Raw genomic sequence first — 13,749 nt, 5'->3', positions numbered from 1 at the left:
GCATCTTCTCACTATCTAAGATCCTGTTGAACAACCAAGTCAGAAATTCTACTGCTACCTCTCCGAGGCACTTCCATACCTCCACAGGTATATCATCAGGACCGAGTGCCTTTCCACACTTCATTCTCTTCGATGCCCTTCTCACTTCATCCTTACTAATCTTTGCTACTTCCTGGTCCACAACAGTCACCTCTTCTACTCTTCGTTCTCTATCATTTTCCTCATTCATCAACTCTTCTAAGTACACCCAACACACTACTGGCATCTGTCAACCCACTTCCATCCTTATCCTTTATTACCCTAACCCTGTTGCACAGTAAAGTGCAACTAATTAAAATAAATAATGTAGTGCTGTCACTATCGAATATTTTTAGAATCGATTAATCTATCAACTATTTAATAAATTAATCAGATTCATTTTTAATTTTGCATAAGATTGCATCAATTAATCAATTATTTTTGACACATCTAAAATATGTAATGGAAATACATGTTGCGTTTAGGACACTTTCACATCGGAATCCTGTAAACGCACTATGCCGTTCTGTCAGCAAATCTCTTAAGTTTTTTTTTTTAAATGCTGTTTTTGTTAAAAACATAGTGAGGAGAATTATGTATGTATAACAGATTTTTGCATTTGTGTGAGCACTACCAATGTTATTAAAATTTTTTAAGTATTAATAACAAGGTTACAATGTTAATATATCGTAGGACAATTTAACCCACAAATTAATTCTATTTCCATTATTTCCGATGGGACACAATTACAATCAAAAATCAACTGTCCAGGTTCCACAGTAACACGTTGGTATGGCCAAAATTAAAGTTAATGTATTCAAATTGATGGCTACACAGTATTTAAGTATTTAGTAAGATAGAAAATGAAAATAATGAGACTTCAATCAAATTCTCTGTCACTGTTGGTCTCATTTCTCTGTGAGAAAAACGGTCAAAAACTCAGCTGTCTCTACAATAGATTGACAAGAGTCAGAATTACAAAGGCTTTCCAAGCACATGTCAAAAGGTTCTTCTTGTTAGAATGCAGGTCAGAGACAAAGCTGATCTCAAGGTTTTGTGGAAAAGCAGAGTGCACACAATATGTAGGCTGGGGATTTTAGTGGCCAGACATGCCAAGGGCAGCAAAGACTGGTCCCTTGGTGAGTGTTATCAGTGTGTCCAATTTTATTCATGCTTGATTGGAATGACATCTGACTGGTGTAAAATTCTCTGGTGACCTATGCCTCTGTTAACGTGCCCTGGTAAAAACAGTTAACGTCATCCTTATTTATAAACACACCAATTCATCCGAGGATTGTGACAGGACTCATCTAAAGTATTAATGGTACAGAAATTTGACAGTATTGATGACGTAAGTCAGGTTTCCATCCAATTGTTTAGATTTTTTTAAGCGAATTTACTGAAAATGAGCAAAACGGACATGCGACTTATGCCCGTTTCCATCTGTTCTTCTTTTGCGAATATTGACAAGGGACTTTGCCGCTGTAGGTGTATACACCATAGAGATGTGATCCACCAGTAATTTAACTAATAGTAACTGCGCTGTGCGATGACGTCGAAAATCCGAAAAAGGCCTAAAATTTGCAAAAAAATAAAAATATATTCTTGGAGGGCGTGGATTTTGAAGTGTATAGAAAAATGCGAATTTTGGCTATGGAAACAGGTTTTGGGAATAAACATTGACCGGATATTACGTCACACGTACGTTTGTAGTCCCAAAGCAATGTTGGAAGATACGTTTTGTTTTGTTTTTTATTGAGCAAATATACACAAACATATAAGGCACTCATGTATTATCAAATGACAAATTACTTGACATAGATTGAGCAAAAGCATTCTGACAATAAAATTGAACATAAAAAATAAAAACCAGCCTGCTCGCTCTCTCCCTACATATTGTGATTTCTTCTTTTTTTTAACAAATCAATTCTTCCGCCGCGCTTTGCGTGTTGCAGGAGAGGAGAGACAAGTGCTTCACAAGTACTAAGTGTCCCCACTTCCCCTTCCCCGTAGGAAAGAGGAGGGGCGGGGCCACACGGGCAGTGAGACTCTGACGGAGCACAGCAAAAGCGCAGCAGAGCAAGGATCACAGCGCAAGTTTGAACTATATCGATATAGACAAAATAGTCTAATTCCATATCCCATTTAAAAATATATCGGTATAATTTTTATATTGATATATCGCCCAGCCCTAGTGTATACCTACAGCGGCGGAGTCCCCTCTCAATATTCGCAAAAGAACAACAGAAGGAAACGGGCATAAGTCACATTTTGCGCATTTTCATATAGTTTTGCTTAAAAACGTTTGGATGGAAACCCCACTATGGACTGGACACTTCTTAACAAAATGTAAACTTGATGTTGCTATTGGCCTCTCAAAAAAATAAGAAAACTGGGCCAGAACCTTGTATGTTCAAATTCGGTCAATCATATTTTTCAACAAATCCATACTCTTTGTTAGTCCACAAATGGTTGTGGTTTTTTTTTCCTTTATTGAATTATTGGCCAATGTCAAGTGTTGAAAATGGCTTTCTTTCTTTGACAAGTCAATGTTGGTAGGTCAAAGTGTGATGGTTTTGTAGATACGGGGACTCTACCCTACACCGCAAAATGCATTTTCATCATGTCATTAATTCTTGTCATCTGTTTAATTTAAAATTGGTGTGCAAATGTACTTACAACTTAATGCAACCAAGCAGGTTTAGTCATTGATTAATCCTTTCGTAGAATGACTCCTCTGTTAGACATTACTCGCAATGATGCAGTCACTTGTCAGTCATTGCAAATGTATTACAGATACTTTATTCATCTCAAGAGCGAAATTTGATTATCGCAGCAGCAGCTAGGTTAATAAATGTAAAACAAAAACAAAAAAGGAGTAGAGAAAAGAATAAAAATAAGAGCAATTACATTACAAAACAATATATTTTCTTGCAGTACATGTTATCAAAACATTTATTTTCCACAAAAAAGATGGTAGGTGACATCATCGCTGTTTCCCTGGAAAGAACAGATGGGTAGGTAGCACTCGAAGAGAAATATCACACCAAATACAAATATAGCTTCCTGTGGTTTCTGTGATAGTCTATGTTCCCACTCTTTCTATTTCTTTTGGATTTAAAGAACTGTTTGAACTGATGACAAAAATTCTGACCTATTTGTTTGCCTGTTCAAATTTTATGTCAGCAATTAAATCTGTGTTGTTTACCTTGTTAAGTCTTACTGGTTTTTAATGTATATTGCTGGTTGTTAACTTGTTACAACACAGATTGATCACTCTGAACTGCAAGGACCGGCCGTGTGCTATCTTGCGGATGTGAACAATGGTGAATGTCACTGGAAAAATTACACATCAAAGTGTGGTTGCAGTGTCTCCTGGTGTTGGATAGGGTGCATAAAAAAATCAAGCAAACAGATGTTGCAGTTCATCTTTGCTGTTAAGTTCACAAGTGCAGCTCATTCCAACTCAGATTTTAACATGCCATTTTGATTTTCTTTTGTGTAATTTGCACGGCAGGTATTTTTGTACACTTTACTTGGAGGTCTACATGCAGAAGACTGTAGAGACCACATGAAATGTGCTCTACTGCTCTTATTACTCGAAAAATGCGAAGATGGGAGAGGGACAGACTGAAATGTCTTCTAGTAGGTGTTTTGACACTAGTAAAAGACAAGCAAAGCAGCAGCGGGAGACATAATTCTCTTGGCAAATGGTTTAGTGTGGAGAGGCAAACACATAGCTCTGCTGCAGCTGACTCATCTCCTCTCCGCCTGTTGTTGTTGTTGTTCCTGCTGTCCTGAAGCTGTTGGCGAGGAGCACTGAAGATCCATCAAAATCAAAAACTTTTGACTGTCGCTGATGTCTCCATGTATTTTGACAATATCTTGGCAACTGCAAAGACAATGGCTGTGAACTGTTATTTGAATGCACCGTGATGTGGTTTGGATGCTAATTTGTTAGCTTCATTATATCTTTCTGCTCTTCAGATCCAGAATGCTAAAAAGAGGATGACTCCTCCAGGTCATCCAAGACATCCACGTGTCTTTGTTGCTGCCTGTCCCCGGCGGCCCCATCTGCCTCCCAAAAGTTAACGCCCCCCACACCGACACAAGTGGCCATCCCAGAGGGTAGGAAGGGCGAGCCAGCCCCAGTAAATATGCCTGGATGGAGGTCTCAGTGGCGTCTTGTCCTGCTGAACTCCCTTACATGTGGCCTGGAGATCTGTGTGGCAGCAGGGATTACATATGTGCCGCCGTTGCTGTTGGAGGCTGGTGTGGAGGAGCGTTACATGACAATGGTTTTAGGTAAGTGGTTGCGGATCTGCTCACTAAGTGTTATTGCTAGGGATGGGTGTCGTATAGGGCCAATACCCAGCCTTAATTCAAGGTATCGGTAGTTGCGATGGCAGCCGATACCAGTATCAGTTGCTCTCGTGGTCACTTTACGTGCAGGAACTAGAAATTAGAAGAATAGAAAGTTGATTAATTTAATGCAATTTTAAAAGGAACCTCGACTGTAATTTAATTTTGCTGTATATTATTTATTTGGTTGTTACTAACATAACTATGAGATTCATTTTTCAAAAATTATTTCCAGTTTAATACGTTTTGTAGAAACTTTATTTGGACGTACATTGTTATTTACGTTGCAATGGATTCATTGCTTAGTGACGTAGAATGGAGGCTGGCTCTCTGCCGAGCAATGTGAAACGACTATAAAGAAAGCAAGGTAAGCCTCCATAGCAAAACTCTTGAATGTGAGAGCACGGCGTGGGGGAGGGCGACTCTCCCAATCGCATGTTGTTTCTTTTTAAATAAACGCAGGACTCCACTTTTTAGTACTGTACTGGCCATTTTCATGTGAAGACATTTTCAAGGACCAAAATAAAAACAAAAGATAAAAAATATCACTCACCATAGCTGCACTTCAATGAACTGGGCCATTTGTATACGGTTGTGGCATTTACCATCCATCCATCTGGGGCTGTGAAATTAATCAAAATCCAATTACAATTTCAATTATTACACTCCACAATTACAAAATTGTCATAATCGTAAACAAAAATAAAAGATTATTAATACTAATTTTAAGTTGTTTAAATGTATATATTTGTACTTTTTTAAAATTTAAAAATGACTAATTTAATAAATCTTGTTTGCTCCAAAAAGAACTTACATAATTATAGTTTCAAATAATTTTATTTGTCTTAATATTTTTAAATGTTTAAACATGTTCTTGTTTTGTATAAAAAAATTATCGTTTGAATAATCATGATTTCAGTTATTACCAAAATAATCTGGATTATTATTTTTTCTATAATTGAGCAGCCCTACATCCATCCATCCTTCCACCCATCGACAATTTGGTCAATGCTTTCCTTCAGCATACATTTCAGCTTTTATACAGAAAATTACAACACACTCATTTGTAACTGTAACATGCAAGACACACACTGTTTATTTTCTCCCAACCACGTTTTGATTCCATCTTCTGATTGGTTATCGTGATTTTTCGTTACTGTTGTTTTCGTTTCGTCTTGACGTCGAAATTGTCAATCAATTTAGTTATCGTCATCGTCTCAATAAATGACTTTTTAATTTTTTTTAAATTGTGACCAAAAAAATATTGCTGGAATCAACCTTGAGTCAAGCAGCCTATTTTCATAACAAAATTCTCACGTGTAACCAGCAAAAAAAATTATATATATATAAAAAAAGTATGAATGTTTACATGCAGTCAATATTTGGGTTAAGGTCACAATTCTGGTTTGTTAAACATTCGAGGTAACCCTTCTACATGCGTGGTGGACAGAGTTACTCCTGTATACATGGTCATTGTGCATGATTGCAATACCCCATACAGAAGGGACAACATCATTACGTAAATATACAGTACGTCATTTCTGCTTTTACTTTCTAGGGACAATAAAAGATATTATACCTGTGTTCATGTCACTCACCAATAAAGTAGTCAGTTTTCTCCTCGCTCCAGAAGTGTGGTTCTTTGCTGTGTCATCACCCTGTTTACCCTGGCTTGAGTATTTCCGGTGGGTTTCACGCCAGAAGCACAGACTTATATACCGTATTTTCACGACCATATGGCGCAGCCACGGTTACAGGTGCTATTTCTGTGTTTAACACACACATAAGGCGCACCGCACTACTGGGCGCAGGACGGTTAAACATATGCTAGCTCAAAACGTATGGTAGCATGTTATTATGCTAAAACATATGCTAGTGCTAGCACATGTTTTTAATAAGGCAGCAAGCGGAACAAAAATTTGTTTGGTTCAGGTAATAATGTAAACAGTGAGTTCAATTGTACTTGAAGTATATAAGAATGTACTTGCGTTGCTTTTGACTAATCCTAATCCACAAATCAGTCATAGTCCTCATGATCTTCTGTATCAGAAACAAACAACTGGACAAGTTCTCCATCAAACACGCCAGGCTCTGTCTCATTGTCACAGTCAGTCTCATTGTCACAGTCAGTCTCATTGTCGTGTCCTCGGAAATGATGCCAACTTTTACGTTGCCCAAGCATTCACGATCCATTGACAAATTGTGGCTGCCTCCCAGTCTTGGTAAAGATGTGTTCACCAGCCTCCAAGAAATATTGCAACCTCCGCGTTCATTTGTCGAACTTTATTTTTCACAGCGGCTGAGATATGTGCACATTTGAGTCACGGAGATAAGGAAGGAAAGGTGATGCAAGGGAAAAAACAATCTGGTGTCTTTAGTATGTGGTGTGATCTGTTTAGCTACACTGTGTAGACTTACACTACTTCAAAGTGACTTTTGCGATGTCTGTTGCTGTAAGTACGTGTTGTTCAATCAAGCAATTTAAAAAAGAAAGGGGAAAAGAAGGAAACTATACACTACTGTATGTCAGGGTTCCCCGGGGTCTAAAAAAAGTATTAAAAAGTCTAAAATTCAGAAACTTCAATTATAGGCCTTAAATGTCTTAAACAACACCCATATTTTCATTCAATTTCATTACAATTTACATCTGCTCCGTCTATTCTAATAAAAGAAATATGCGTGCGCTGTCTGCGCTTTTCAACAAGCGAAAATGTCATATGTGGACAGCTGCATGCACTGTTGTGTCACAACTCGTCACAATAAAGCTGTTCTCACAGCTGGTATATGTATGTACTTTTATTTTGTAGGTACCGCAGGAAGTGTTAATTTAATCTTCATGTCGTGTGAGTGGGGACAAGTGTTAAAATTTAGCGTTGCCCAGTGTCCAAAGCTAACTTGGCTGGAAGCTCATTTTGAAAGGTTCCGCTTTGGTAAACATTGACAGGCCTGAAAATTACACACCTTTTGGCGAAATACGCCCTTTTGAAACCAAAATATGTGACCTATGCAAATCGTGGAGAAGCGATGAGAAAATGGGAACGTATGGTGATGGCGTGACGATATCTTCCCGGCTAACGTAAGTCAAGTGTCAACCCTCCTGTCACAAACCACCTACAGTTTTACTATTTAAACACCACAATAACAATAAAAACTGTTAAACTTGTCACTGGGATAGACGTGTTTTTTGTTTTTGCGGTTGACGTCAGGCACCATCATCGTGTTTCAGAATTACTATGTGCGTGCGCGTGTCTGTGAAGCTACTGCTGCACATATTACAGTACTTTTGTCAATGTCTGTCTGTCTATGTAGCTGTCTGTCTATGTGGCATGAGCAGTGTGATAATCAGTGGTACTTTTTAACTTCACTTAACTTAACTTTTTAACTCCCCATGAAACTAGCCAATAGTCTCAAATTCTCAATCAATCAATTCATCCGTCCACATTCATCCAGATTTTTCTCTTTCTTTCTATAAATCTACATATAAAATTTGTGTATTTGAATTTACGCATTTTTCGGTTTTTCGTCTATTCTCATCCCTATCCCAGTTCTAGTCCTATCCCATGCAAATAGCAGGGTCCACTGTATTCCAAATATATAATATAAATATTGTGTTGATTTTTTTTATTGTGTCCTTTGGAATTGAATTCATCCAAAAGTAATAAATATTACTCAAGTTGCATTTTTTTTTTAATATTACGGTACTTGCATTACATTACTAACTAGATTTTTATCAGGTAACTATCAGAATACATTTAAAAAGTAACCCTTCCAACCCTGCTTATACAGTCTAATGCGATCATGTGACCATGCATAGATAGATGCTGTCTTAATTCTGCTTGATTTTGTTTTTCAAAATGCATCAAATTGAAATGTTAAAATGTGAAATATTCCAAGGGAGCATGCCCCCCAGACACCCTTAGAGAGGGGTTGAATATAATTCTCACCTTCTTCATCCCTGATCCATTTTCATGCCAGGAATGCACATGGTTTTCCCTCTGAAAACCTCCAAATTAGGGTTACGACACCGGACTACTACAGCAGCTTCGCATTACGTCAATCATAGGGCATAGGGGCGTGCCATTCCATGGGCATGCTATACCATGGGGTTGACGTTACCTTGTCCACGGCCTGCAATCCTACCCCAAATTACCAGTCAAGTCACCATTGACATTGGTCACCCTGGAAATGTAAGTGGACGGTCCTTAACCTGGACGGTAAACATCCGGCTGACTTTTACTCGCTAGGCCAGCTACATGTTGTGTGCCCAGCGTGCTTAGTCCTCATTAGGAGAGCTCACCCCCCACCGCTGAGGACTACTCCGATCAGAATTGCCGCAGTATTTGGCGATAGAAGACGGCATTTTTCTTGCCCATTACATCAGCAAACTCCCATTCAAATGAACAAATGCGGCTGTTGTTGGACTGGATACGACATCACGATCACGTGACCAGGATAATGGCATTGCCCAGCGTATGTTCTTATTTTGATACTTACAGTAATTTCTGGACTATAAGGCGCACCTATCTATAAGCCATGATAGCTAAATTTGGGGAATACTTGAGTTTGTTACACATATAAGCCGCACCTGACTGTAAGCTGCAGGTGTTTTAATGTTACCGCACCGGGTTCCCGCTAATTTTTTTCCTCATAATGATGGCGCAAATTGTCTCGTTCTCGTTCTCTCTCCTACTGTATTTGGGCTCACTTGACATGTTTTGCTCTGCCTGACGCTCTTGCGCTTCCTTTATAGTGCGCCCCCTTGTGATCTGATGGATAAGCCGCACCTTTGTGCGGAGGGTCGAATCCAAGTGAAAAAAGTAGAGACTTATAGTCCAGAAATTACTGTAATAGGTCTTTAAAAAGTAGGTTTAAAAAAAAAAAAAAAAAAAACTGGGAATAAGATCCCAGATATATTCTTTATACACAGTGCCTGATCAAATACTGGAAAATGAGTTATAAGTGTGTTATTTTAAGTGACAAAATGATAGGTTCACTTTGTACCATTTCTAACTGTCCTAATAGAACTTATAGGCAAAAAAAAAAACACCATTGCAAAGCTCCAACAAGACGGAAGTGTACACTTCTTCCCAATTTCCAGTGTTATATGTGACGTCACTCGTCTAAACATGACATTCTGATTAATATATATTACATTAGTGGAGTAAGAGTTAAGTAGCAAAATCCAGCTGTTTTTATGCTCCTCAGGGGCGGCCATTTTGCCATTTGCTGTCAACTGAAGATGACATCACAGTTGGTCAGGGCTCAGGCAATGACCAATCACAGCTCACCTGTTTTCTGAAGCTGAGCTGTGATTGTTTGTTACCCGAGACCTGAGCAACTGTGATGTCATTTTCACTTGACAGAAAGTGGCAAAATGGCCACCTTCTAATACTGATGAAAACTGCTGCTTTTTGCTGCTTAATTCATATTCCACTAATGCAATATTAACCAGAATACCGTATTTTGTCAATTCTCGAATCGATTCAATATGCGGCCGAATCGATTTTTTACTTTTTGATGGAAATATTTAACATAATGTCTTACTTTGGGTTAGGGTTCACACTTAAAGCATGGAAGAATGTTATATTAATGGATCATTAAGCCTTAATATTTTATTTCAGTGTTGTTCAAACATGAAACAGACTGCAACCTGTTTAAATACAGTTTCAGATAAATAAATGCATTTTCATACAAATCTTACATTGCACATGTATTTTTACTGATTAGTATTTTCAAAATTTGAGTAAAGGGAAAAAAATTGCCATAATCAATTTATAGATTCAAATCGGTATTAATCGAATCGTGATACGGATCCAATCGGCAGCAATTTCGCATTTCACACCCCTACTATCTACTACCACTTGGGGGTTCAAACCCATGTCACCACCGAGCCGCCATGTGTGGAGGGTTGGGGGAGGGGGGAAATTGTTAGAGGGTGTCTATGTAGATATGTGTGTGCGTACGTGTATGTGTGTGTGTGGGGTGGTTATCCATTGTAAAATTCTTAATTGAAATAATGGCTAAATAATAAATCACACATAATGAAACTGTTGTTTGTCTGCAATGCCAATGCCAGTCACCATAAAAAGTTTTTGACATTTGTGTATGAAGAATCATTTATGAACAACAAATTTGCATGAATAAAAACGATTATGTAAAATGTACATCAAATGTACATTTTAAATAACACAATTAGGATTTTCCTATAGTGCAAGTAGCATTAAAAAAAATTCTTACATTTAGCTTGATTCCGGTAAGAGTAAATGCCTTTTATTATTTTTCTGCAGGTGTAGATGTTAAAATTTTATGATTGGGACTTTACCCAACAATTAACTGCCACATCTCATCAAGCTACATTGTTTGTTTTTGATAAAACGCTGTGATTGCTTCTTCTTTTTTTTTGGTTCTTCATTGTCCCGCTAATTACTGAACACACTGCTACCTGTTTCTTATTGGGACCATGCTCTGACCGCAAACCCCCCAAAACGAGCTGTTAGTTAAAATAAAAACAAAGATAATGTAGCAATTACCACATATTTTGAAGTATATTGCATTGAGTACATGCTACAAGTTGGAGTCTTCAGGAAGATTTTGTAAAAATTCTGAGCGAGAGTTACAAATTCTGACATATTCTGTGTACCTTAAACGCATCAGTAGTTGGAGCAGAAGCTCCATGCCCTGTCCCAATGTAAAAAAAACGTTAGTTTACCGGGGATTTTTGCCGCTGCAAAAGTGGATGGGAAGGATCATGGTCTTTATGAAACTGAGAGTGACCTCTTCCCCGTGTCCTCAGAACCAACTGCGCCCAAATGTCAGACTTCATCCTCGTTGCAAGGCTGATTACAACTTGTCACGACATTTCAATTGAAGCTAGGCTAGTACGCAGCAAGCTTTGTGATCATGTCGACAAGATCTATCAAATACAGGCATTGGTTTTGCTTGAGTTTTCTGCACTCTATGACTTTGGCTTTTATTTACTGTGAGTGAGACTACGTAAATACAAACCGAGAGACCAACTTACCGACCGCAAGTGTAGTGGCGAGCGACCTGGCAGAATGGGGCGCGTCTCGTAGTATGACGTCATCCAATGATAAAATAATAATAATTTGTTTTATGTAAATTATGTTGCTGAATTTTTGTTTTGAAAGGCAACAAAACTACTTTCACAAACTATTTAAAAAAATATATAAAATATATAAATAAATAAATGGACAAAGGGGCACTTTGGGCATCAGTGCCAAACCATAATGCACCGCGCCGCCGAGATGCAGACTTCGCTTATTAGATAAGTAGGTAGTTGGGGTGGGGTGAGGAAGAGGAACCTGACGCTCGTGTAACACTAGTTGGATGCTTTTGACAATAACCATTCCTTTTTATACCAAAGTGGTTGTTGATGGACCACTGCTCATCTAGGCAGATGCTACAGTAGTGTATTTTCTCTTTCTCTTTTGGTTAATTCACTAAATGTACTCAAATGAGGATTTAAGCTTACCCTTTCAGATTTATGTGCATAGCATTATAGTGCTTTTATTGTATTTGAGGATACTCTCATACTTTGCCAGTGACCTTGCTGATGCTGGTACACACTGTTACACACGTGATGGGGGCCACTGGGCAGGCAATCCAGAGATCCAAAGTACTGTAAATTAGTGTTGATTTTATCTGCCATTTTTAAATTTAGTCCAGTTTTAATCATGCTTGTTAGTTTTTAACATAGTTAGTCAACCTCATCTCATTTTTATTTAGTCCAATTTTAGTCAGTTATAAATCTAGCATTTTAGTTTTTATTTTAGTCCAAGAAAACATCATTTTATTCGTCTAGTTTCAGTCAACAAAAACTGTTAACGTTTTAGTCTAGTTTTAGTCAGGACAATCATTTTACACCTGTAGGCCTATATTTTTTGTCATCTGATAATGTTGAACATTTCAGATCTAAAACTATTTCACATACAATTTTCTCTCATCTTTTTGATAAAAAAAAAACAACTTGACACAATTACAGTATATCAACAAGTGGCTACTATGGCTCCATGTTTTGAGCTAGTACCGGTAAATTAGCCAGCATCAGTTAGCGGTCAGATTAACATTATTGTTGGAACGTTATAGCCATTGGATTATTGTTACATTATAACTATAATTTACTTTTTTTTTTTTAACCGTTCAGCGTGAACCCGCATCCTGTCTGTCCCATGTGTTTGTGTATGTTGCACTTGCTCGCTGCAGATGTGAAAGGGAGTGTGTGACTATGTCACATGACAGTGTCACAGTGACAGATTAGCAGAGACAAGATTTTACAAAATCATATAATTTTCGTCTCGTTTTTCTTTATGAACTAAAATATCCATTGATTTTAGTCCAGTTTTTACCAAGCGAAGTACATTTTCGTCTCGTCTTCATTAGTCGATGAAAATGCATACTGATTTAATCCCAGTTATTGTTCATTAATGAGGGTTTTAGCCATCTAGTCTAGTTTTAGTTTGGTGACAAATGTGTGTTGACAAAACTATTTTTGTTTAGTTTTTGTTGGCAAAATGAACACTACTGTATATACAAGAAACCCTTGTTCTTTTGAGTGTTTTTGACTGATGCATTCAGTGACATGCAATTTTTTTTAAACTGTTGAGCGGTACAGAGAATGGATGAAGCTGGTCTACCCAGAGAATACCCACTTGTACGTTTGTACACTACCTTAAGGGTCTCGTAAATACTTAGTCTGATAATCCTGTCAATCTAAATGCTATTCACATGGCCCTCACTTAAAGCAGCTAATTTTAAATGTTGTCTTGTGACTAACAGATAATGGCTGGAGTGCCACAAATACTAAAGTCTGTCTTCAGACATCACTAACTTGAGTATTTTACATCTTTAATAGTGTACATGGCTTTGGTTTCTTTATTAGCTGGAAATGATTTGATTGTGATATTCTTCACAAAGAGGCTCTGCTGCAAGGCAATTTAGGAATGTCACTCAGCCTTATTCAACTATCCTATTATTATAATGGAGGGTCTGAGTGTTATTTGAATGAAAATAGATATTGTGTCTCTGGAGGCTAAAAGCCACTCCCCCCCAAGCTAGTGTCAGGTTCTCAAATGGCTGCTTTCTTCTTTATCTAATAGCCATTTATTGGTTGCTCAGTGCTCTAAGTAATTTATTTCTTGGGAATGGACTAACTACTCTGTACAAAATCCTACAGCATGAAACGTCAATTTTTGTTAAAAGCAGAATTCAATGTGGTATTTGTGGTTTGGATAGACAGCAATCAGATTTGTGTGTCTGAAAACAGAAACCGTGTGAGACTGAAAACACAGTGCAGTTTATTTGTGCCTTATAGTTATTACGTGTTCCTTTGCGTACGTGCGTGTGTGCTTG

The 13,749-nt window shown here is 37.8% G+C and overlaps 1 protein-coding gene across 3 annotated transcripts in view; it reads left to right on the top strand.

Annotated features, from left to right (window-relative positions):
* Positions 1–13,749, top strand: part of LOC147176377 (solute carrier family 45 member 3) — a 46,599-nt gene that overhangs the window by 16,668 nt on the left and 16,182 nt on the right. For all 3 annotated transcript variants that reach the window (XM_086074905.1, XM_086074904.1, XM_086074903.1), the window contains exon 2: positions 4,006–4,323. In XM_086074905.1, coding sequence (XP_085931031.1) covers positions 4,176–4,323 — 148 coding nt within the window. In that variant the 5' untranslated portion in view covers positions 4,006–4,175. The remainder of the gene's footprint in view (positions 1–4,005; positions 4,324–13,749) is intronic.

This window comes from Leptonotus elevatus, chromosome 4 (assembly GCF_054856555.1).
Source record: "Leptonotus elevatus isolate MCC_2025b chromosome 4, RoL_Lele_1.0, whole genome shotgun sequence".
NCBI classification, from domain to species: domain Eukaryota; kingdom Metazoa; phylum Chordata; class Actinopteri; order Syngnathiformes; family Syngnathidae; genus Leptonotus; species Leptonotus elevatus.
This window is presented reverse-complemented; position numbering and strand designations above follow the sequence as displayed.